This window comes from Lactuca virosa, chromosome 5, assembly GCF_052849685.1.
Source record: "Lactuca virosa cultivar CGN04683 chromosome 5, Lactuca_virosa_CGN04683_v6, whole genome shotgun sequence".
Classification (NCBI taxonomy): Eukaryota; Viridiplantae; Streptophyta; class Magnoliopsida; order Asterales; family Asteraceae; genus Lactuca; species Lactuca virosa.
In genome coordinates, this window is record NC_136430.1 from 278,047,138 (window position 1) to 278,072,962 (window position 25,825).

General features: G+C 37.5%; 1 protein-coding gene across 1 annotated transcript; it reads left to right on the forward strand.

Moving 5' to 3' along the window:
• The first annotated feature begins 22,533 nt into the window (after window positions 1–22,533).
• On the forward strand, window positions 22,534–23,514 carry LOC145116999 (early nodulin-like protein 12). Its single transcript, XM_079053304.1, has 2 exons — window positions 22,534–22,788; window positions 23,003–23,514. The coding sequence occupies exons 1-2, from the start codon at window positions 22,602–22,604 to the stop codon at window positions 23,428–23,430; spliced, it is 615 nt and encodes a 204-aa protein (XP_078909430.1). The 5' UTR covers window positions 22,534–22,601; the 3' UTR covers window positions 23,431–23,514.
• The last annotated feature ends 2,311 nt before the right edge of the window (window positions 23,515–25,825 follow it).

Below are 25,825 nucleotides of genomic sequence, written 5' to 3' on the forward strand. Positions count from 1 at the left end.
CATGTTTCAATCTCGAGTGTACCCTCCAAGTTGTGTGACTGGGATACCGAGGATCACAAAACGAGGTGTGAAGTAACCATGCAAATCACTTGGTACCCTCAAGGTTTACCACTCAATCGATGTGCCGGTAAACCACACACGCTCCACCGATGCTATGGTAAACCTTAAGTCACTCTTTACCTACCTTGTTAAGTCCAAGTTAGTGTGCCGGTTAACCACACACGCTCCACCAACGACTTAAACAAAGTGTAAAGTGTAATTTCATGGATTAGCACCTTATTCGCATTTTCCTAAAGTAACTAAGATTGGGAATTTAATAAAAGCATTTAGTTACTTTATAATATTCATCATACTTTTAATGAGAATTTATAAGTTCTTGTCTTACCCGTTCGGCTAACGACCCTCCACCGATCAAGGAAGCGGTGGGTGAGAGTGGACACCCATTAAGTTGCCATTTTATAGGCAACAGCCTTATACCCCCCTTATAGACCGGCTTCGTGAATGAGGCGTACTAGCGGTAAGACGACTTGACGTTATACATATATATATTAGTAACTTATAATATTATAAGGTATAAGGGTTGAATTTTAACTTTTAAAATTCTAAGGGTTGGAACTAAAGTTTTAATCAAGACTTTACATGTTCCAAAACTTGAGGGCAGGTTTTGTAAACTTCCAAAACTTTTCATTTCTTATAACTTATGAATTAATTGAGTAATAAAAATGAAGACTCTTCATTTTTATAACTCTTGTGTTCTTTTAATGGCTTTAATAAAAGTGAGACTTTTGGTTTTCCATAACTTGAGGACAAGTTATGGACTCCATTAAAACACATTATGATCATGAATTAAACTACCATGAAGGTTACAAACAATTCCTATGATCATCTAATCTTCATAAGTTCAAGAACATGAATATGAACACTTTCAAGAATCAAAAATTACACTTAAAAAAAAACTTGTAATTTTAATAATTGCCATTGTAAATGGATTAGCATAAACATTACATCATCTAAAACAAGCTTTAAAACATCAAAACAGTTTAGGGTAATGTTTCTAGTCCATTTCCAGTAACAAATGTGCAAACTTTCATACGAGCAGAAAACAGAAAAATGATTTTTTTTTCAAGCTGTTTGCACACAAAAAAAAACAACAAACAAACCTAGGCTCTGATACCACTGATGGGTTTTGAGCATTCTAACACTTCCTAAGTGTACATGCAACCCTAATAACCTTGGATCTATGTTTGTCTAATAATCATGCAAAGTTGAATTCCAAGGTTATATTCCTATCTAGCATACATGGGGAACATTTTTAACTTGAATGAAAGATAGAATAACTTACCTTGTTGTTGATTATGATCCTTGAAACCTTGTGAGCCTAGCACCCCAAGTGTGATGCCTCAAATGCTTCACACAACACCAAATGCAAAGGAGTAAACTTTGAGAGAATCTTACACTTGCAAAATCGGCTCTAGCCCTCTTGTTTCTTAGTGTGTAGCCTATTTTGGTGGAGAATGGGTTTCTTATATAGTGTTGACACATCTAGGGTTACACCATGTAAACCCTAATGTGTCATGACTCTTCATTTCCATGACCCATGGGTTTGTAACTCCCATGGAGCATCCTATGGGTGGAACCCAACTTGATAATCCATGGAGCCTCTTAGCCCACTATATAAGATATGGAAGATTTACATAATCTACCCATATATTTAATTAGTTATCTTTTGATCACTTAATTAATTCTAAATTAATTCTTGATCAAACTAATTAAATAATATTATTAATATATTAGAACTTATAATATATTAATAAACCATAAGTGTTATTTCTCTCATTTTAGTTTATCCAATTGCATGGTGCCATGCAACCCAAATGGACCATGCCGGGTCGGGTCAAGTACATACCAGAAATAGTTATGGACTTAGACACCTTATCCAACAGTCTCCCACTTGGATAAGTCTAATAACTATAACTGCAATACTTCAGGAACCGATCGGCAATCGTAGCTCTTTCAAGGTCTCTCGGAACTGAGAAGATGATGATACGCCATTTAAGATAAGTGATCATATAATCCTCTGTTCTAGATATCAGCCGGACAAATACATGGAACAATGTCTTACTTATTGTCCAGCAGTTTGTTTCCCGATTTCCGATTTGTTTGACAAAGAACTTAATTGAACACATCAACTTAGTGCTGACCGGGCCCGGTACATAGGTCAAAACAAAATCATCGAGGGGCCCAGATATCAGCTTCTAATCCAAGAAGGAACAGATAAACTTCGACTCATATGTTTGTTCTACCACTCATTGAATTATACACAAAAGCACGTTTTATAACATCGAGTTACCAATGCGTTAACGTACAATCAATGCATAACCAACTCATAAGTAACAAATCATATCTCTAGGTTTGAAGACTTATATGATATTACCGTCTCACGATCACTCGAGATAAATTCCATGAAGTGATTCCAGTGAGCGTGGGTTGAGTCCAATGCTCAGAACTTATGAGCACTCATGAGTGTTGTAGCCATGTCCAACAACTTAGACCTCTGCAACCAATCATGACAGTCTTGATTCATACCTACTTCCGACATATGACCGACTGTGGAGGTTCGAATAATATGATATACCAAACATAATTATTCTGGAAGTCAAAACATGCAAAAGAAATATAGTAAACGATCGACAAGAGATATCAACACTTTACTCATAAATAAAACACCTTTTATTCATCATCTAATGTCAATTACACTTTACAAATTTCAAGGTTATCTAACTACTAAATCTAATATCATCCTTCAGCCCTATGCTCCGAGCATGCTGGAAATGCTTAACCCGAGTCAGTCCCTTCGTGAGGGGATCTGCTGGATTCTCATCCGATGATACCCTCTTTGCCACGAGGAGTCCTTCTTCTATTCGATGTCTGATGAAATGGTATTTTCTGTCGATGTGTTTGGATCTCTCGTGATCCCTTGGTTCCTTGGCTAAGGCAACTGCACTTTCACTATCACAGAAAATTTCCATTGGCTCTTTAATAGCTGGTACAACTCCAAGGTCTCCAATGAAGTTCTTCAGCCATATCGCCTCCTTTGCTGCCTCGCTAGCTGCTATATACTCTGATTCGCAAGTTGAATCAGCCATTGTCTCTTGCTTGGAACTCTTCCAAGAAATTGCTCCTCCATTTAAGGTAAAGACCCAGCCTGACTGAGAGCGGAAATTATCCCTATCAGTCTGAAAGCTAGCATCACTATACCCTACAACTCTCAAGTCTTCACTCCCACCGAGGGTAAGGACCCAGTCCTTAGTCCTCCGTAGGTACTTGAGGATATTCTTTACCGCAGTCCAGTGTGCCTTGCCAGGGTTCCCCTGATACCTGCTAACCATGCTCAAAGAAAAGGCTAGATCAGGTCGAGTACACGTCATAGCATACATGATCGATCCTACAGCCGAAGCATAAGGTATTCGACTCATTTCTGCTATCTCAGCCTCAGTACTAGGGCTTTGTGTCTTACTCAATCTGGCGTTACTCTGGATGGGTAACTCTCCTTTCTTGGAGTCCTGCATGCCGAATCTCTTCAACACCTTATCCAAGTAAGTACTCTGACTAAGTACAATTAGTCTTTTACTCCGGTCTCTCAAGATCCTTATCCCTAGAATATAGGCAGCTTCTCCTAGGTCCTTCATAGAGAAACACTTCCTAAGCCAGGACTTAATTTCCTGCAGAGTTGGGATGTCATTTCCTATGAGTAGTATGTCATCCACATACAATACCAAAAAGCTAACTATACTCCCACTAGCCTTGACATATACACAAGATTCATCTTCACTCCTAGAAAAGCCAAATTCCTTGACTTTCTCATCAAAGCAAAGATTCCATCTGCGAGGTGCTTGCTTTAACCCATAATTGGATTTCTCAAGCTTACACACTCTATTAGGGTACTCTGTGTTGACAAAACCCTCTGGCTGACTCATGTAAACATCCTCAGCCAACTCTCCATTAAGGAAAGCGGTTTTGACATCCATTTGCCATATTTCATAGTCATGAAATGCGGCTATGGCTAACAGAACCCTAATAGACTTAATCTTGGCCACTGGAGAAAAGGTCTCATCATAATCAACTCCCGGAGTTTGTGAGAAACCCTTTGCAACCAGTCGTGCCTTATAAGTGTGTACATTACCATCCATGTCGGTCTTCTTCTTGAAGATCCATTTGCACCCTACAGTCTTACGACCTGGTACATTCTCAACCAAGTTCCAAACTTGATTGTCATACATGGACTGTATCTCGCTGTCCATTACCTCTTTCCACTTGGCTGACTCAGGGCCTGCCATGGCTTCCGCGTAACTGTTAGGTTCATCCAGACCTATCAGTGTCTCATCACTGATAAGTGTATCACCTTCCACAGTAATATGGAATCCATAGTAATGCTCAGGTGCATTCCTAACCCTTGTGGAACGCCTCAGAGGTACAGACTTGTCAATTGGCTCAACAGAAGTTTCCTCCTCAAGTTGAGTGCTAGGGTTTGAAGTTCCTTCACCACTTGACTCTTGAATTTCTTCAAGGTCAACTTGCCTCCCACTGTCTCCTTGGCTTATGAACTCTCTCTCTCGAAAGAAAGCCCTCCTAGCTACAAAGACCACATTCTCACTAGGCCTGTAGAGTAACCGAAGGATGTCTGTGGGTAGCCGATGAAAATACACCTCTCACTTCGAGGTTCGAGCTTATCATGAGTCTCGCGTCTCACGAAAGCCTCGCAACCCCAAATCTTAATGTGGTCTAGTTTGGGTACTTTACCAGTCCACATCTCATGAGGAGTTTTGGCAACTTTCTTTGTGGGAACTAGATTAAGGATATGGGCGGCAGTCTCTAAGGCATACCCCCAAAATGAGATTGGTAGCGAAGCTCGACTCATCATGGAACGAACCATATCCAACAAGTTTCGATTACGCCTCTCAGCTACACCATTCAACTGCGGTGTCCTGGGAGGTGTCAATTGTGAGACAATCCCACATTCCCTAAGATAGTCGAGGAACTCTGAACTAAGATACTCACCACCTCGATCGGATCGAAGCGTCTTAATGTTCCTGCCCAATTGATTCTCGACTTCCTGTTTAAACTCTTTAAACCTCTCAAAAGTCTCTGACTTATGCTTGATTAAGTAGACATATCCATATCTACTGTAATCATCAGTAAAAGTCAAATAATAACGATTAGCATCCCTTGTGGCATGTTTGAAGGGCCCACACACATCCGTGTGTATAAGATCCAACAAACCTTCACCCTTCTCACAAGAACCTGTGAAGGGTGACTTTGTCATTTTTCCAAGTAAGCATGATTCGCAACTATCATCTGACTTTAGGTCAAATGACTCCAATACTCCATCCTTTTGGAGTTGGCCTATGCGTTTCTTGCTTATATGTCCAAGACGACAATGCCATAATGATGCTTTATCCAAGTTATTATCATTAACAGAATCAATACACAATACATTATTTCCTAAGTTATCAACCACAGATACAGTTTCATACACACCATCACAAGGTAATGCTTTAAAATAAAGAACATTATTAAAGAAAGCATTAATCGAACCAACTTCATTATCAAATGAAAAGGTGAAACCTTGTTTATACAATGCATGAAAGGAAATAATATTTCTTGCCATTTCTGGCGAATAACAACATTTATTCAAATCTAAACTAAACCCACTACTTAGCGATAAAGTATAAACTCCAATCTTGGTGACAGGTAAAGCTTTCCTATTCCCCATGATTAAGTTTATTCTTCCATGCTCCACATTCTCACTTCTTCTTAGTCCCTGCAAATCAGAACAGATATGAATACCACAACCGGTATCAAGGACCCAAGAGTTAGAATGGGGTGAGTTATTAGATAAGATAGTGTAAATACCTGCATGGTTGGGTTTAACTTTCCCATCCTTCACATCTTGCTGGTACTTTGGGCAGTTCCGCTTCCAATGTGACTTTTCATGGCAATAGAAGCATTCAGCCTCTTTAGGGTCAGAAGAAGGAGTGACAAAACCTTTCTTGGTTCCACTTGAAGAAGAGACATCAAGGGTCCTAGCGTTGGTACCCTTCGAAGAGCTCTTCCTCTTCTTCCCTCTACCTTTCCCGATTGCCAAAACCGGGGCGGAGTTTGGAGTAGGAGTGTTAACAACCGACTTACCCTTAAGACCTGTTTCTGCGGTCTTGAGGAGTCCCTGAAGTTTGCTGAGTGTGACCTCTTCCTTATTCATGTGATATGTCATGCGGAATTGATCATAGCACGATGGTAAGGAGTGCAAAATGATATCTATTGCAAGCTCCTCAGGGAAGTTCACATTAAGCTTCAGCAACCGATCCACATACCTTTGCATTTTCTGCATGTGGCTCGTGACGGATTCCCCGTCCTTCATCATGGTTGTTATGATAGAGCATATGATTTCATACCTCTCCTGTCGTGCACTTTGATGGTATCTTTCCATCAGATCTTGGTGCATTTCAAAAGGGTAGAAGTCCTCATAGGACTTTTGGAGTTCCGCTGTCATGGTGGCCAACATGATGCATGCCACTTTTGTAGCATCCCTTTCATGTGCCCGGAAGTCAGCGATCTCCTGGGGAGTTGCAGTGGTCCCATCAATCTCCTTAAGCTCCTTGTCAAGGACATATTCTTTGTCCTCGTAGCGGGTAATCATCCTGATGTTTCTGATCCATTCATTGAAGTTGGATCCATCAAAAGTGACTTTCCCACACAAGTTCATAAGGGTAAAGGAGCCATTAGGATTAGAGCCAGAAGCAGCATTGTTTGAAGACATCTAAAAGAAGAGAACAAGATTAGTTTAGATATTAAGAGAGTCCTTAATAAAACACCCAAATGTAATATTAAGGCTAGGATCCAATCACAATATATTATAACTTAGAAGAGGTATGCCGTAATCCAAGCTATAACATATTTGAAAGGTAGGTGAATGACGATTCACCAATTTCCACCATGAAAAACGAAGTATAGATATTAGGTTTTTAATTGGTTCTTAGAAATTCCTAGATTCTTTTGAGATTCAATGAACTTTTCAAAGGCATGTTTCAATCTCGAGTGTACCCTCCAAGTTGTGTGACTGGGATACCGAGGATCACAAAACGAGGTGTGAAGTAACCATGCAAATCACTTGGTACCCTCAAGGTTTATCACTCAATCGATGTGCCGGTAAACCACACACGCTCCACCGATGCTATGGTAAACCTTAAGTCACTCTTTACCTACCTTGTTAAGTCCAAGTTAGTGTGCCGGTTAACCACACACGCTCCACCAATGACTTAAACAAAGTGTAAAGTGTAATTTCATGGATTAGCACCTTATTCACATTTTCCTAAAGTAACTAAGATTGGGAATTTAATAAAAGCATTTAGTTACTTTATAATATTCATCATACTTTTAATGAGAATTTATAAGTCCTTGTCTTACCCGTTCGGCTAACGACCCTCCACCGATCAAGGAAGCGGTGGGTGAGAGTGGACACCCATTAAGTTGCCATTTTATAGGCAACAACCTTATACCCCCCTTATAGACCGGCTTCGTGAATGAGGCGTACTAGCGGTAAGACGACTTGACGTTATACATATATATATTAGTAACTTATAATATTATAAGGTATAAGGGTTGAATTTTAACTTTTAAAATTCTAAGGGTTGGAACTAAAGTTTTAATCAAGACTTTACATGTTCCAAAACTTGAGGGCAGGTTTTGTAAACTTCCAAAACTTTTCATTTCTTATAACTTATGAATTAATTGAGTAATAAAAATGAAGACTCTTCATTTTTATAACTCTTGTGTTCTTTTAATGGCTTTAATAAAAGTGAGACTTTTGGTTTTCCATAACTTGAGGACAAGTTATGGACTCCATTAAAACACATTATGATCATGAATTAAACTACCATGAAGGTTACAAACAATTCCTATGATCATCTAATCTTCATAAGTTCAAGAACATGAATATGAACACTTTCAAGAATCAAAAATTACACTTCAAAAAAAACTTGTAATTTTAATAATTGCCATTGTAAATGGATTAGCATAAACATTACATCATCTAAAACAAGCTTTAAAACATCAAAACAGTTTAGGGTAATGTTTCTAGTCCATTTCCAGCAACAAATGTGCAAACTTTCATACGAGCAGAAAACAGAAAAATGATTTTTTTTTCAAGCTGTTTGCACACAAAAAAAAAACAACAAACAAACCTAGGCTCTGATACCACTGATGGGTTTTGAGCATTCTAACACTTCCTAAGTGTACATGCAACCCTACTAACCTTGGATCTATGTTTGTCTAATAATCATGCAAAGTTGAATTCCAAGGTTATATTCCTATCTAGCATACATAGGGAACATTTTTAACTTGAATGAAAGATAGAATAACTTACCTTGTTGTTGATTATGATCCTTAAAACCTTATGAGCCTAGCACCCCAAGTGTGATGCCTCAAATGCTTCACACAACACCAAATGCAAAGGAGTAAACTTTGAGAGAATCTTACACTTGCAAAATCGGCTCTAGCCCTCTTGTTTCTTAGTGTGTAGCCTATTTTGGTGGAGAATGGGTTTCTTATATAGTGTTGACACATCTAGGGTTACACCATGTAAACCCTAATGTGTCATGACTCTTCATTTCCATGACCCATGGGTTTGTAACTCCCATGGAGCATCCTATGGGTGGAACCCAACTTGATAATCCATGGAGCCTCTTAGCCCACTATATAAGATATGGAAGATTTACATAATCTACCCATATATTTAATTAGTTATCTTTTGATCACTTAATTAATTCTAAATTAATTCTTGATCAAACTAATTAAATAATATTATTAATATATTAGAACTTATAATATATTAATAAACCATAAGTGTTATTTCTCTCATTTTAGTTTATCCAATTGCATGGTGCCATGCAACCCAAATGGACCATGCCGGGTCGGGTCAAGTACATACCAGAAATAGTTATGGACTTAGACACCTTATCCAACAGTCTCCCACTTAGATAAGTCTAATAACTATAACTGCAATACTTCAGGAACCGATCGGCAATCGTAGCTCTTTCAAGGTATCTCGGAACTGAGAAGATGATGATACGCCATTTAAGATAAGTGATCATATAATCCTCTGTTCTAGATATCAGCCGGACAAATACATGGAACAATGTCTTACTTATTGTCCAGCAGTTTGTTTCCCGATTTCCGATTTGTTTGACAAAGAACTTAATTGAACACATCAACTTAGTGCTGACCGGGCCCGGTACATAGGTCAAAACAAAATCATCGAGGGGCCCAGATATCAGCTTCTAATCCAAGAAGGAACAGATAAACTTCGACTCATATGTTTGTTCTACCACTCATTGAATTATACACAAAAGCACATTTTATAACATCGAGTTACCAATGCATTAACGTACAATCAATGCATAACCAACTCATAAGTAACAAATCATATCTCTAGGTTTGAAGACTTATATGATATTACCGTCTCACGATCACTCGAGATAAATTCCATGAAGTGATTCCAGTGAGCGTGGGTTGAGTCCAATGCTCAGAACTTATGAGCACTCATGAGTGTTGTAGCCATGTCCAACAACTTATACCTCTGCAACCAATCATGACAGTCTTGATTCATACCTACTTCCGACATATGACCGACTGTGGAGGTTCGAATAATATGATATACCAAACATAATTATTCTGGAAGTCAAAACATGCAAAAGAAATATAGTAAACGATCGACAAGAGATATCAACACTTTACTCATAAATAAAACACCTTTTATTCATCATCTAATGTCAATTACACTTTACAAATTTCAAGGTTATCTAACTACTAAATCTAATATCATCCTTCAGCCCTATGCTCCGAGCATGCTGGAAATGCTTAACCCGAGTCAGTCCCTTCGTGAGGGGATCTGCTGGATTCTAATCCGATGATACCCTCTTTGCCACGAGGAGTCCTTCTTCTATTCGATGTCTGATGAAATGGTATTTTCTGTCGATGTGTTTGGATCTCCCGTGATCCCTTGGTTCCTTGGCTAAGGCAACTGCACTTTCACTATCACAGAAAATTTCCATTGGCTCTTTAATAGCTGGTACAACTCCAAGGTCTCCAATGAAGTTCTTCAGCCATACCGCCTCCTTTGCTGCCTCGCTAGCTGCTATATACTCTGATTCGCAAGTTGAATCAGCCATTGTCTCTTGCTTGGAACTCTTCCAAGAAATTGCTCCTCCATTTAAGGTAAAGACCCAGCCTGACTGAGAGCGGAAATTATCCTTATCAGTCTGAAAGCTAGCATCACTATACCCTACAACTCTCAAGTCTTCACTCCCACCGAGGGTAAGGACCCAGTCCTTAGTCCTCCGTAGGTACTTGAGGATATTCTTTACCGCAGTCCAGTGTGCCTTGCCAGGGTTCCCCTGATACCTGCTAACCATGCTCAAAGAAAAGGCTACATCAGGTCGAGTACACGTCATAACATACATGATCAATCCTACAGCCGAAGCATAAGGTATTCGACTCATTTCTGCTATCTCAGCCTCAGTACTAGGGCTTTGTGTCTTACTCAATCTGGCGTTACTCTGGATGGGTAACTCTCCTTTCTTGGAGTCCTGCATGCCGAATCTCTTCAACACCTTATCCAAGTAAGTACTCTGACTAAGTCCAATTAGTCTTTTACTCCGGTCTCTCAAGATCCTTATCCCTAGAATATAGGCAGCTTCTCCTAGGTCCTTCATAGAGAAACACTTCCCAAGCCAGGACTTAACTTCCTGCAGAGTTGGGATGTCATTTCCTATGAGTAGTATGTCATCCACATACAATACCAAAAAGCTAACTATACTCCCACTAGCCTTGACATATACACAAGATTCATCTTCACTCCTAGAAAAGCCAAATTCCTTGACTTTCTCATCAAAGCAAAGATTCCATCTGCGAGGTGCTTGCTTTAACCCATAAATGGATTTCTCAAGCTTACACACTCTATTAGGGTACTCTGTGTTGACAAAACCCTCTGGCTGACTCATGTAAACATCCTCAGCCAACTCTCCATTAAGGAAAGCGGTTTTGACATCCATTTGCCATATTTCATAGTCATGAAATGCGGCTATGGCTAACAGAACCCTAATAGACTTAATCTTGGCCACTGGAGAAAAGGTCTCATCATAATCAACTCCCGGAGTTTGTGAGAAACCCTTTGCAACCAGTCGTGCCTTATAAGTGTGTACATTACCATCCATGTCGGTCTTCTTCTTGAAGATCCATTTGCACCCTACAGTCTTACGACCTGGTACATTCTCAACCAAGTTCCAAGCTTGATTGTCATACATGGACTGTATCTCGCTGTCCATTACCTCTTTCCACTTGGCTGACTCAGGGCCTGCCATGGCTTCCACGTAACTGTTAGGTTCATCCAGACCTATCAGTGTCTCATCACTGATAAGTGTATCACCTTCCGCAGTAATATGGAATCCATAGTAATGCTCAGGTGCATTCCTAACCCTTGTGGAACGCCTCAGAGGTACAGACTTGTCAATTGGCTCAACAAAAGTTTCCTCCTCAAGTTGAGTGCTAGGGTTTGAAGTTCCTTCACCACTTGACTCTTGAATTTCTTCAAGGTCAACTTGCCTCCCACTGTCTCCTTGGCTTATGAACTCTCTCTCTCGAAAGAAAGCCCTCCTAGCTACAAAGACCACATTCTCACTAGGTCTGTAGAAGAGGTAACCGAAGGATGTCTGTGGGTAGCCGATGAAAATACACCTCTCACTTCGAGGTTCGAGCTTATCATGAGTCTCGCGTCTCACGAAAGCCTCGCAACCCCAAATCTTAATGTGGTCTAGTTTGGGTACTTTACCAGTCCACATCTCATGAGGAGTTTTGGCAACTTTCTTTGTGGGAACTAGATTAAGGATATGGGCGGCAGTCTCTAAGGCATACCCCCAAAATAAGATTGGTAGCGAAGCTCGACTCATCATGGAACGAACCATATCCAACAAGGTTCGATTACGCCTCTCAGCTACACCATTCAACTGCGGTGTCCTGGGAGGTGTCAATTGTGAGACAATCCCACATTCCCTAAGATAGTCGAGGAACTCTGAACTAAGATACTCACCACCTCGATCGGATCGAAGCGTCTTAATGTTCCTGCCCAATTGATTCTCGACTTCCTGTTTAAACTCTTTAAACCTCTCAAAAGTCTCTGACTTATGCTTGATTAAGTAGACATATCCATATCTACTGTAATCATCAGTAAAAGTCAAATAATAACGATTAGCATCCCTTGTGGCATGTTTGAAGGGCCCACACACATCCGTGTGTATAAGATCCAACAAACCTTCACCCTTCTCACAAGAACCTGTGAAGGGTGACTTTGTCATTTTTTCAAGTAAGCATGATTCGCAACTATCATCTGACTTTAGGTCAAATGACTCCAATACTCCATCCTTTTGGAGTTGGCCTATGCGTTTCTTGCTTATATGTCCAAGACGACAATGCCATAATGATGCTTTATCCAAGTTATTATCATTAACAGAATCAATACACAATACATTATTTCCTAAGTTATCAACCACAGATACAGTTTCATACACACCATCACAAGGTAATGCTTTAAAAATAAAGAACATTATTAAAGAAAGCATTAATCGAACCAACTTCATTATCAAATGAAAAGGTGAAACCTTGTTTATACAATGCATGAAAGGAAATAATATTTCTTGCCATTTCTGGCGAATAACAACATTTATTCAAATCTAAACTAAACCCACTACTTAGCGATAAAGTATAAACTCCAATCTTGGTGACAGGTAAAGCTTTCCTATTCCCCATGATTAAGTTTATTCTTCCATGCTCCACATTCTCACTTCTTCTTAGTCCCTGCAAATCAGAACAGATATGAATACCACAACCGGTATCAAGGACCCAAGAGTTAGAATGGGGTGAGTTATTAGATAAGATAGTGTAAATACCTGCATGGTTGGGTTTAACTTTCCCATCCTTCACATCTTGCTGGTACTTTGGGCAGTTCCGCTTCCAATGTGACTTTTCATGGCAATAGAAGCATTCAGCCTCTTTAGGGTCAGAAGAAGGAGTGACAAAACCTTTCTTGGTTCCACTTGAAGAAGAGACATCAAGGGTCCTAGCGTTGGTACCCTTCGAAGAGCTCTTCCTCTTCTTCCCTCTACCTTTCCCGATTGCCAAAACCGGGGCGGAGTTTGGAGTAGGAGTGTTAACAACCGACTTACCCTTAAGACCTGTTTCTGCGGTCTTGAGGAGTCCCTGAAGTTTGCTGAGTGTGACCTCTTCCTTATTCATGTGATATGTCATGCGGAATTGATCATAGCACGATGGTAAGGAGTGCAAAATGATATCTATTGCAAGCTCCTCAGGGAAGTTCACATTAAGCTTCAGCAACCGATCCACATACCTTTGCATTTTCTGCATGTGGCTCGTGACGGATTCCCCGTCCTTCATCATGGTTGTTATGATAGAGCATATGATTTCATACCTCTCCTGTCGTGCACTTTGATGGTATCTTTCCATCAGATCTTGGTGCATTTCAAAAGGGTAGAAGTCCTCATAGGACTTTTGGAGTTCCGCTGTCATGGTGGCCAACATGATGCATGCCACTTTTGTAGCATCCCTTTCATGTGCCCGGAAGTCAGCGATCTCCTGGGGAGTTGCAGTGGTCCCATCAATCTCCTTAAGCTCCTTGTCAAGGACATATTCTTTGTCCTCGTAGCGGGTAATCATCCTGATGTTTCTGATCCATTCATTGAAGTTGGATCCATCAAAAGTGACTTTCCCACACAAGTTCATAAGGGTAAAGGAGCCATTAGGATTAGAGCCAGAAGCAGCATTGTTTGAAGACATCTGAAAGAAGAGAACAAGATTAGTTTAGATATTAAGAGAGTCCTTAATAAAACACCCAAATGTAATATTAAGGCTAGGATCCAATCACAATATATTATAACTTAGAAGAGGTATGCCGTAATCCAAGCTATAACATATTTGAAAGGTAGGTGAATGACGATTCACCAATTTCCACCATGAAAAACGAAGTATAGATATTAGGTTTTTAATTGGTTCTTAGAAATTCCTAGATTCTTTTGAGATTCAATGAACTTTTCAAAGGCATGTTTCAATCTCGAGTGTACCCTCCAAGTTGTGTGACTGGGATACCGAGGATCACAAAACGAGGTGTGAAGTAACCATGCAAATCACTTGGTACCCTCAAGGTTTACCACTCAATCGATGTGCCGGTAAACCACACACGCTCCACCGATGCTATGGTAAACCTTAAGTCACTCTTTACCTACCTTGTTAAGTCCAAGTTAGTGTGCCGGTTAACCACACACGCTCCACCAACGACTTAAACAAAGTGTAAAGTGTAATTTCATGGATTAGCACCTTATTCGCATTTTCCTAAAGTAACTAAGATTGGGAATTTAATAAAAGCATTTAGTTACTTTATAATATTCATCATACTTTTAATGAGAATTTATAAGTTCTTGTCTTACCCGTTCGGCTAACGACCCTCCACCGATCAAGGAAGCGGTGGGTGAGAGTGGACACCCATTAAGTTGCCATTTTATAGGCAACAACCTTATACCCCCCTTATAGACCGGCTTCGTGAATGAGGCGTACTAGCGGTAAGACGACTTGACGTTATACATATATATATTAGTAACTTATAATATTATAAGGTATAAGGGTTGAATTTTAACTTTTAAAATTCTAAGGGTTGGAACTAAAGTTTTAATCAAGACTTTACATGTTCCAAAACTTGAGGGCAAGTTTTGTAAACTTCCAAAACTTTTCATTTCTTATAACTTATGAATTAATTGAGTAATAAAAATGAAGACTCTTCATTTTTATAACTCTTGTGTTCTTTTAATGGCTTTAATAAAAGTGAGACTTTTGGTTTTCCATAACTTGAGGACAAGTTATGGACTCCATTAAAACACATTATGATCATGAATTAAACTACCATGAAGGTTACAAACAATTCCTATGATCATCTAATCTTCATAAGTTCAAGAACATGAATATGAACACTTTCAAGAATCAAAAATTACACTTAAAAAAAAACTTGTAATTTTAATAATTGCCATTGTAAATGGATTAGCATAAACATTACATCATCTAAAACAAGCTTTAAAACATCAAAACAGTTTAGGGTAATGTTTCTAGTCCATTTCCAGTAACAAATGTGCAAACTTTCATACGAGCAGAAAACAGAAAAATGATTTTTTTTTCAAGCTGTTTGCACACAAAAAAAAACAACAAACAAACCTAGGCTCTGATACCACTGATGAGTTTTGAGCATTCTAACACTTCCTAAGTGTACATGCAACCCTAATAACCTTGGATCTATGTTTGTCTAATAATCATGCAAAGTTGAATTCCAAGGTTATATTCCTATCTAGCATACATGGGGAACATTTTTAACTTGAATGAAAGATAGAATAACTTACCTTGTTGTTGATTATGATCCTTGAAACCTTGTGAGCCTAGCACCCCAAGTGTGATGCCTCAAATGCTTCACACAACACCAAATGCAAAGGAGTAAACTTTGAGAGAATCTTACACTTGCAAAATCGGCTCTAGCCCTCTTGTTTCTTAGTGTGTAGCCTATTTTGGTGGAGAATGGGTTTCTTATATAGTGTTGACACATCTAGGGTTACACCATGTAAACCCTAATGTGTCATGACTCTTCATTTCCATGACCCATGGGTTTGTAACTCCCATGGAGCATCCTATGGGTGGAACCCAACTTGATAATCCATGGAGCCTCTTAGCCCACTATATAAGATATGGAAGATTTACATAATCTACCCATATATTTAATTAGTTATCTTTTGATCACTTAATTAATTCTAAATTAATTCTTGATCAAACTAATTAAATAATATTATTAATATATTAGAACTTATAATATATTAATAAACCATAAGTGTTATTTCTCTCATTTTAGTTTATCCAATTGCATGGTGCCATGCAACCCAAATGGACCATGCCGGGTCGGGTCAAGTACATACCAGAAATAGTTATGGACTTAGACACCTTATCCAACACCTTAGTACCCTAAGATTCTTACTTGATGCGCGTACGGATCTGGTGCTTCCAGTAGTACGCACCCAATACTACCTTCTACACCAATCCGTATTTGTCCCCAAGTCCTCCTCTTAGGACCCTAATTCACATGTACTCTGTCCCTCATGGATTTCTAACTACTCTCTCAGTAGGCTTTCCAATCTAAACATCTAGATATTCCTACTAGATTGCTCCTTAACTCTAGTCTGTCTAGTAAAGATCTCCGCCATGTACAACTAAACAACATACACAGAGTAAATGGCAAGAGTAATGTCGTTCAAGAATGACCTCCTAGGCTAAGGCATCATGAATCAGGCAACTCTAGCTCAAAATACCTAGCCTATCATCTAGCATGCAGTACTAGTAGCTCAAAGTAGCTTATCTCATAATATACTCAAGTAAGGGTATTTTGGGAAATCACCGCTCAGGCTCTGGCTGATTGTACACACTGCTTCGTCTCGCTTTCCTCTTAAAAGTTCTTTTCTTATTTAGAAAATCATTTCCTTTTGAAAATTTATTAACTCCTTGGTTTGAGTCTAGACATACCCGAGGGTGCATCCGAATCCCTCAAACCAAGGCTCTGATACCAACTTGTAACATTCTAAATTTCAAAACAAATTTTTCATTTTTTTAAAGGTTCACACAAAACATTCTTAAGCATTTCCTATGTCAAAATGTATTTTTCTCACACACAAAACATCATAAATTGTTTATCAAATATCCTAGAATCTACATAAACTCAAATCATCAAGCCGGTGTGTACAATCATGCCGGCGCCTTTCCGCGATCCTGAGATGTACCTAAAACACATTTTACACAAACATTGTAAGCACGAAGCTTAGTGAGTTCCCCAAAATACCACATACACAATAATTAGCCTTTCATGGCTATATCTCGATAAGGACCCTCCGGTCATGTGTCTCAGTGAAGACCCTCCAGTCTCACGTCTCAGTATGGACCCTCCGGTCATAGCTCAAGATATATACAGAATAATATAATAGCATAAGTCACAAAGACAAGATGCATAACAACAGATAACTCAGTATAAGCAAGTAAGACCCTCCGATCAATAATCACAGATAAAACCCTCTGGTCAATAACACGATCAAGACCCTCCAGTCACACATAAATTATCACTCAGGTAATAAAGTGAGAAGACTCACCTCATGAACTAAAGCAAGTAAATCCCACACCCGAACTGCCGGTCTAAACTCCACCTAACATATGTCACATATATCTCTAATTAAAATTTGATATCAACAATCCTCAAAATGTTGGCTAAGTCTCTTTATTAAATCTTAGAAGGGTAAAAGACCATTTTACCCCTCCATGGCCTCCAAAGTCCACAATTTGACCAAAACCCTAAAAGTCAACGAAAGTCAACAATCAAGGTCAACAGTCCATGTTTACCTAACTTGACGAGTGTATCTACCCGACTCGTCGAGTTCCTTCATTTATCAGAAAATCGTGAAAAACCCCAACTAACTCGCTGAGTTTTCTCATCAAGTCGCCGAGTTCGCTCAGTATCCAGCAAGCGGGAAAAACCCGTTCCAACTTGTCGATTTGGCAAGGCAACTCGTCGAGTTTCTCCTAGTCTTATAGCCTTCAGACACTTTTAGGCGAAACCAAAGCTCCAAACTGTAGATCTAGTCCCTTAGGACTGAAATACCACGTAAAGTTGCTAACTTTACGTGCATGCATGACATTAAGGGGTTAAACACTCACATAAAGCATGTTATGGGACATAGAGCATGAAGTAGGGCCAAGACTTGATAAAGTTGGCAACTTTAAGTCCCTAAGGCCCTAAGACACCCAGATCTGAGGTTATAACATCAGAATATGCTCAAACCGAATTATGGTCCCAAAACAAGCTAATAATGGCCCTAAACTTCCAAAAGAAGAGATCTAACAAAGAGGTGATCAATGTATCAGCTTTATACCTTCTAATGGTTGCAACAACACTGAAAATTCCATATCCAAGGCTTCTCCCTTCAACCTTGCACCAACAACTTCAACTCCTTCAAGAAAAACACCCAAGAACACTCTTTGAACTCTCACACACCAGAAATGGAAGATGAGGCGCGATTTAGGGTTTCTCTGGACTGAGGGGACGATGAGGTAGGCCAGCCATAAGCCATAATGTTCTTTAAATAGGATGCAAACCCTAAAAATTAGGGTTTCATGTTCTGACTCCAATTCGTCGAGTTGGGGTCCTCCAACTCGTCGAGTAGACTTTGTAACTCACGCGACCTCCTTGGTTTCTACACGATGAGTTGGGGCCTCCCAACTCGTCGAGTAGATCTTATAACATGCATAAAGCCCTAAAATTTCATACCTGAGAATCGGGGTGTTACAAAATCTCTATATTATTGATACATTAAAGATAAATCTTATTGTAATGAAAGATAAAGAAGAGATTTAGACAGATAATAGAAAAGAGAGATGGGACATGAGAGAGAAAGTAATTGTGTTATTACTCAAAAACTCCATAATATTTCACAATGAATCGATGATAATTAATAAAATTATTGATTATACACAAACCTAATCTATTTTAATAAATAGAGATCTTTTTTGCAACATGTCATACTTTCATTCATTTTGTCACATGTCGTTTTGTGGTTATTTTAAATATTTTTTTCCACATGACATATTATTATTATTTTTTCATTTTATTAAATTTCATATAATATTGATATATAACAATCGTAATAAATTTCATAATAAATGGATATAAATTCATTAATGAAGACTTTGCTTCTAATTTTAAATTCTTAAATTAGTTTAATGACATCATTTTTACTACAATTCATTAGTTAGTACTTATGATATGGTAAATTCAATTTTGACTTTGATTTTATGCTATGAAGAAACAAGTTTCCATAACGACATAATTTACTACAAGTTATATCCAATTATAACATCTTTACTTTTTTTTAACGATTTAAGAGTTGTAAACTATATTAATGTTTTAATACTAACATATTTTTTTAATTTTCCTTTACTTTTAAACTATATTCATTGCTCAAAATGGAAACAAAGTATTAGGCTTAGACAATGTTGTAAAAATATTGACTAGGTCCCGATTAATCTCCGATTAATCCGTAGGCATTAATCGACCGATTAGAGGGCGCCTAACGATTAATCAATGCATACACAATGAGTGAACAATAGAAGCCAATGAAATTTGAACACTTTGAAGAAGTTATATCTCAATGGAAACTATTTGAGGTATGATTAGTGTTGTATTAATCATATTAACATATATTGTTTTGATATTAGTGGTATTCATGAACTTTTATATGATATTTGTCATATTAAATTTTTAAAAATTCAACAAGTTAGCAATTAATGGTCCTCGATTAATCTCCGCCTAACATTAATCCCTTAACCTCATTCCACCGACTATCTAACGCCGATCGATTTTTACAACCTTGGATTTAGATATACATGAAATGCAAAAATGTTATATGTAATTTTAAAAACTTTAATGTCTCATTTCTTTTATTTAAAAATGAGATATTGAGTAAACTAACCATTATAAATGAGGCTTTTAAAAAAATAATAAATAGTTTTCGGTTTTAATGACCACTTACTCACGAATGCCTTATTCCGAATTTGATATTTAAACTTTGGAGTTCTTTTTTTCAATTTTTTCCAAAGAACTGTCTTTGTTTATGTCCATTTCGAAATGTTTAATGTCATAGTTTTTCAATGGAATGTCTTATTCTATGCATTAATAATATATATAGTTCACATTTATTATATTTATTTAACTTTTTACTATATTTAAATAAAAAATGAAATTTTTGCTCAAAATTTTGGAACCGCTCATCGGATTTTTTCTTGAAAGTTCGGAGTTTTTGAGACAACTGATGTTCACTCATGGGTAGTTGTATGATTTCTATGCTACCAAGTTTAAGTTTTTGGTGTTATTCCGATTATAGAGCGAAGTCATAGATACAATACGTTGAGTATTGTTGAGGCTGATTTCATTCAAAGTCAAGTGACAGAAATGGAGATTCAGGAGGCGGTTTGGTCATGTGGCAGTGATTGTACTCCAGGGCATGATGGATTTTCTTTCACGTTTATTAAAAAAAATTGGGAAATTCTTAAATTCGATGTGTTTGGATTTGTTCAAGAGTTCTTCGATAATAGTTTCATTCCTATAGGATGCAATTCAGCCTTCATAACTCTAATTCCGAAGGTCGATAATCCGCTTTTAGTAATGAATTATCGTCTGATTAGTCTTATTGGAGTCCAGTATAAAATTATTGCCAAATTACTAGCTAATAGGCTAACAAAGGTGGTAGATAGGATCGTTAGTCCGGAACAATCCGCTTTTATTAAAGGAAGGCAAATTCTTGACGACCCTTTAATGGTAAGTGAAATTGTCAAATGGTATAAGAGGAAAAAGCGGAAGTTAATGATTTTTAAGTAGATTTCGAAAAGGCATATGATTCTCTTAGTTGGGAGTACCTTGATCGAGTGATGTATTTTTTGGGTTTTCCGGATAAATGGCGTAGTTAGATACGGGCTTGTTTGGTGTCAGCGAGATCTTCTGTTTTAATTAACGGGTCAGCCACACAGGAGTTCAATTTGGAGAAAGGCTTAGACAATGTGATCCTCTATCCCTGTTTCTTTTCATCATTTCTATGGAGGGATTGCATGTCATTTTGAAAGATGCAGTGGCGAGCGGTTTGTTTAGAGCTACTAAAATTGGGTAATCTTTGGATGCGAATGTCGTATTTATTTTATGCTGATGATGTTTTATTTATGGGAGAGTGGGATAAATCTTTCTAAGTCGAATTTGGTGGGGGTCGATATTGAGAGCCAAACTTGTGAGGCTTTATTGAATTTGACAGGTTGTAGTTTGGCTTCCTTACCTTTTGTTTACTTAGGGTTACCTATTGGTGAGAATATGAATCGAGTTGCTGGTTGGAGGGTAATTGTGGATCGGTTCATGAAAAGGTTGATAGATGGAAGCTTCGAATGCTTTCAATTGGTGGACGATTAACGTTATTAAAGTCTATGTTGCGCAATTTGGGTATATATTACATGTCTTTGTTTAAAATACCAGTTTAGATTGTCAAAATTTTGGAAACATTAGAGCACAAATTTTATGTGGGGGGGGGGGGTGATTCCAATGAGAAGAAGATAAGTTAGGTGAAATGGGACTTAATTCTTAATTCAAAGGATAATGGTGGTTTGGGAGAGGGTTCTTTAACAGCCCTTAACAATGCTCTTTTGTATAAATGGAGATGGAGATTTTACATTAATCTTCTCTTTCTGCAAGGGATGCAAAAAGAGAAGACTCTTGCAATTGTTATGACTATGTTATGGGTCTTATGGGGTTATAGAAATGTGATGGTCTTTCACACTAAAAAGTATTGAAAAGATACTCTTGTTGACACTGTTAAATTATATTCATTTAATTAATATTGTGTTAGGAACCGTAAAATGTCTAGGGATCGGAATGTTTGGCTTCAATTCCCTATGAACTTGTCATTGGTTTGCTAGCTCCTTGCTAGCTTTTTGTTTGTTTATTCTAATAAATGTTGTTTAAAAAAAATTGTACAATTCATTTTCACGAGTTAAAAACAGAGATGAACTAAAAATATTAATTTTTGATAATTATAACAAGAATAAGAAATCTATGTTAAAATATTTATTTATTTATTATTTCTTTAAAATATATCAATAGTTTTTTTATTAATACAGATTAAAGTACTTACTTATCAATAGTTTTTTTATTAATAGTTTTTTTATTTTCAAATTTTAGTTTGAAAATGTAATGTTTAGATCTTTACCTGTTAATTTTTTTACAAACAAATTTTAAATTTAAATAAACAGATTGATAAAGCTTTTCAAAGTTAAGATAATATGTACAACTCAAACATTATGAAATCAAACCATCGATGATCAACAAAGAATTAATAACAAATTTGAAATCTCTAGTAAAGAAATTAATTGTCAAACCTCAATTCTACCAATTGTAATACTAAAATAAAACCTAATATCCTAACAAATAAAATAAAATAAAAAAGTCAAAACAATTTTAATTATGCATTAAAAGTAATATCCCATCAGTTTATTGCGATATGACCAAATTTATGTCCATTTAATGATTTATTACTATTTATTTAACCTTTAGTTATCAATTAAAATAAATACCTTGATAATGAAACGGCTTAATCCATCTTCCTTATCAATTGTTTCTTCAAATTCGAATTAGAAAGATCATTATCAACTACGAAATATCCTCAATTTTCAAACGGCTAGTACTCACTCAAACCCTACGACTCTGACGTGGCAATTGACAGCTTGGTGATACTCCAAACCCTAGCACCTAATCTAACTTCTATAAATTGGAGCGTTACCACTTGCAAAACCATACGTGGAAAAAATCAATCTCATAATTTTTTTGGTTTCATTCCTCATCTTCGATCTTCCATTACTATTATTATTTTGACAAAATGAGTTCGAAATTTTTGTTTTTGTGTTTGACTACTTGTCTGATATTGTTCTCGATGAATGTTTTTGGCGCCGAAGCAACAGAGTTTTTGGTTGGTGGAAACAAGAATTCGTGGCGTATCCATACTTCTCCTAACGAGTTGAATGAATGGGCTGAAAAAGAACGGTTTAGGATCGGAGATTCACTTGGTAATCCTTTTTCTTTCATGTTTTCCATCCAAAAGTCAATTGTTATTAGCAATATTTGGTAGAGTAGTGTAATCAATGCGATATCATATTATGATCAAGCTGATATTTCACCTTATACTATGTAATTTGTATTTATTTCATTATCATATAGTTCTAAATTCGGGATAAGACTTTAAACGCCATTAATGGTTATATTTATTATTATGAATTTCAGTATTCAAATACGATTCAAAGATCGATTCAGTGTTACGAGTGGATGAAGAAGACTACAAAAAATGCAATAAATCAAACCCCAGCAAGTCGTACAATGATGGTAACACAAAAATCAAGCTTGATGAAGCAGGACCTTTCTTTTTCATTAGCGGTGCTAATGGGAATTGCGAGAAGGGTGAGAAGCTTGAGGTTAAGGTTTTATCGCAGAAACATGCAGGCTCGATTGGTGGACCATCTCCTTCGCAAGCTCCTAAACCATCTCCGAAAGTATTACCACGTCCAGTACTTACTCCTGCAAATGCTCCTCCTTCTCCGGCCATTACTCCAGCAACTGCTCCAACAGCCAGTACGGCGTCATCCAATGCTTGGGTGATTGGTGTTTCCACCATGGCTGTTATGGCTACCTTGTTTGTTGTTGCTATGGTTTGAGGAAAATTTTCAAGATTTTGTTTTAATAGTTTCGGTTTTTATTTTAAGTTCTAGATATATTTTGGGGTGAATTACACTTTGCATTGTGGTTGGTTTGTTTCTAGTACTAATTGCGATTTATTTTCTTCTATGTTTGTTACACGTTTTTTGTTTAATCTTTTTAATTTAAATTTAAATTCATGAATACGCTTAATTTCTTATAACGAAAGTATTTTTACTTCATCAAGGAATTTCTTGTGTACTTTGACATCACCGTGGCGTAAAAAGTATACATATCTCGATTTCTTCTCATGGTCATCAAAAGAGCATGCATATCGGTCTCATGATCTCCTATAAGAGCGCGAAATATGGCCTTATGGAATTGATTATATGAACAATATCAAGTAAGAAATATTTTTTAGAAATGATGTTTCGGGTGTTTGGGATTATTTATGTAAAACAACTTCTTTTTAATGCTTATTCATTTCCAGAATGTACTCTATCATCAATCTTACTACATAAAGAAATTGGAATTTGGGGATTAACCCATACCCAAAAAAAAAAAAAAAAAAAAAAGACAAAATTGCAAGAATGGTCCCTGTGGTTAGGTCGAAATTGCCACTTTGGGCCAAACAGGTTTGGACTAGCACTCATGGTCCAATGGTTTTCATTTTCTTGCCACTTTGGTCCAATTACTTTAAATTTTTTTGTAATGACGATTTTGTCCTTGGTTTTGCTTTTTCAGTTTATTTATTTATTTATACAGTTTAATATTTAAAAGAAAAATAAAAAAGAAAATATATCTCTCTCTCTCTCTCTCTTAACAAAAAACAGTTAACCCGGTCATTTCTCACCATCTCTTCCAACGAAGAAAGGAGGCTGCCGACCACCACCTTCGCAGCCCTTCCCTGCCTCCCTCCGGTCGCGTAGCACCACCAAACACTCATCCCTTCACCCACGGTTCCGTTGTTCTCAGCTCCGACAAATTGACCATCCCAGCTCCGACAAATCGACCAAGCCACCAAGAAATGAAAACCCAAGCCGCCAATAAACCCTAACTTCATAGTTTGCATCGGCTCAACCATCGTCTTCGTCGAGTTGCTAGGGTTTGCAGTGGCAGGGAAGGGTTTCAAAGACGAAGATTGGAAAGGCATCAAAACCCCCCACGGGTTTTCAACGTCATCATGTTCGTCGTAACAGGTGTAGATCAGCATCGTCCTACCAGATCTGCAACATTGTCGGATCTGTGGCTATTTGAAGGTGAAGATCCGTTGAACACCCTATATTACCAGATCTCCACCTCGAGCGTAGGAAGCCACCGCCGATAACTACTATGTCGTCGCTGCCTTGCTCTCACCTTCACCAGTTTAGGGTTTGCAAACCCTAGCTCCGTCCGACCCCTTTCATTAAAAACCCTAGCTTCGTTTGGAGAAGCTCCAACGGTCGTATCGTCGCCGCCACCCTTCTTTTGTTTTCAGATCAACAAACACTTTTGATACATTTTGACTGGTAGTGGTGGTTGTAGCCTTCTCAGTCTAGATCTGTAGCTCGATACGACTTTCATATGATGCTAGGGTGTTAGTGGAGGTGTTCACAGGTGTTGTTGTCGACGTTGATCAATGGTGGTGGTGGAGTTGATCGGTGGTCATAGGTGTGGCGGCGATGACCGGTGGTTTTGGAGGATTCTAGCAAAACGAGGTAAGGAATAGAGAGAGATAGAAAGAGAGAGAGAGAGAGAGAGAGAGAGAGAGAGAGAGAGGTATTTTCTATTTTAGAGAGAGAGATAGGTATTTTTTTTGTTTTTCTTTTAAATATTAAACTATATAAATAAATAAATAAATAACTGAAAAGCAAAACTAATGGCAAAATCGTCATTACAAAAAAGTTTAAAGTAAATTGGACCAAAGTGTCATGAAAATGAAAACCGTTGGACCATGAGTGCTAGTCCAACTGTTTGGCCCAAAGTGGCAATTTCGACCTAACCACAGGGACCATTCTTGCAATTTAGTCAAAAAAAAATCATGGAGAATGAAGGAGATTATATACCTCTCAAGTTGAATTGACAATTATATCGTCTTGTTTTTCGTATAACTAATAGAAAAGATATTTTATTTATAGAAAAATATATGAAAATAAAACTATCAAAACTTGATAAAAAATTATAAATAAATAAATAATATTTTATAAATTATTTAGAATTAACTCATAATAATAAAAAAAACATAATAAATAATAACAAAAAATAATAATATTTATCTAAAAATAATTATTTATCATAAAAAGAATAATAACAGATATTAATAATAAAATATAAAATGGTCGGCCCTAACTTCAGCCAAACAACATCCTAATTAACCCCCCCCCCCCCCCCCCCGCGGAGAGAGAGAGAGAGAGAGAGAGAGAGAGAGAGAGAGAG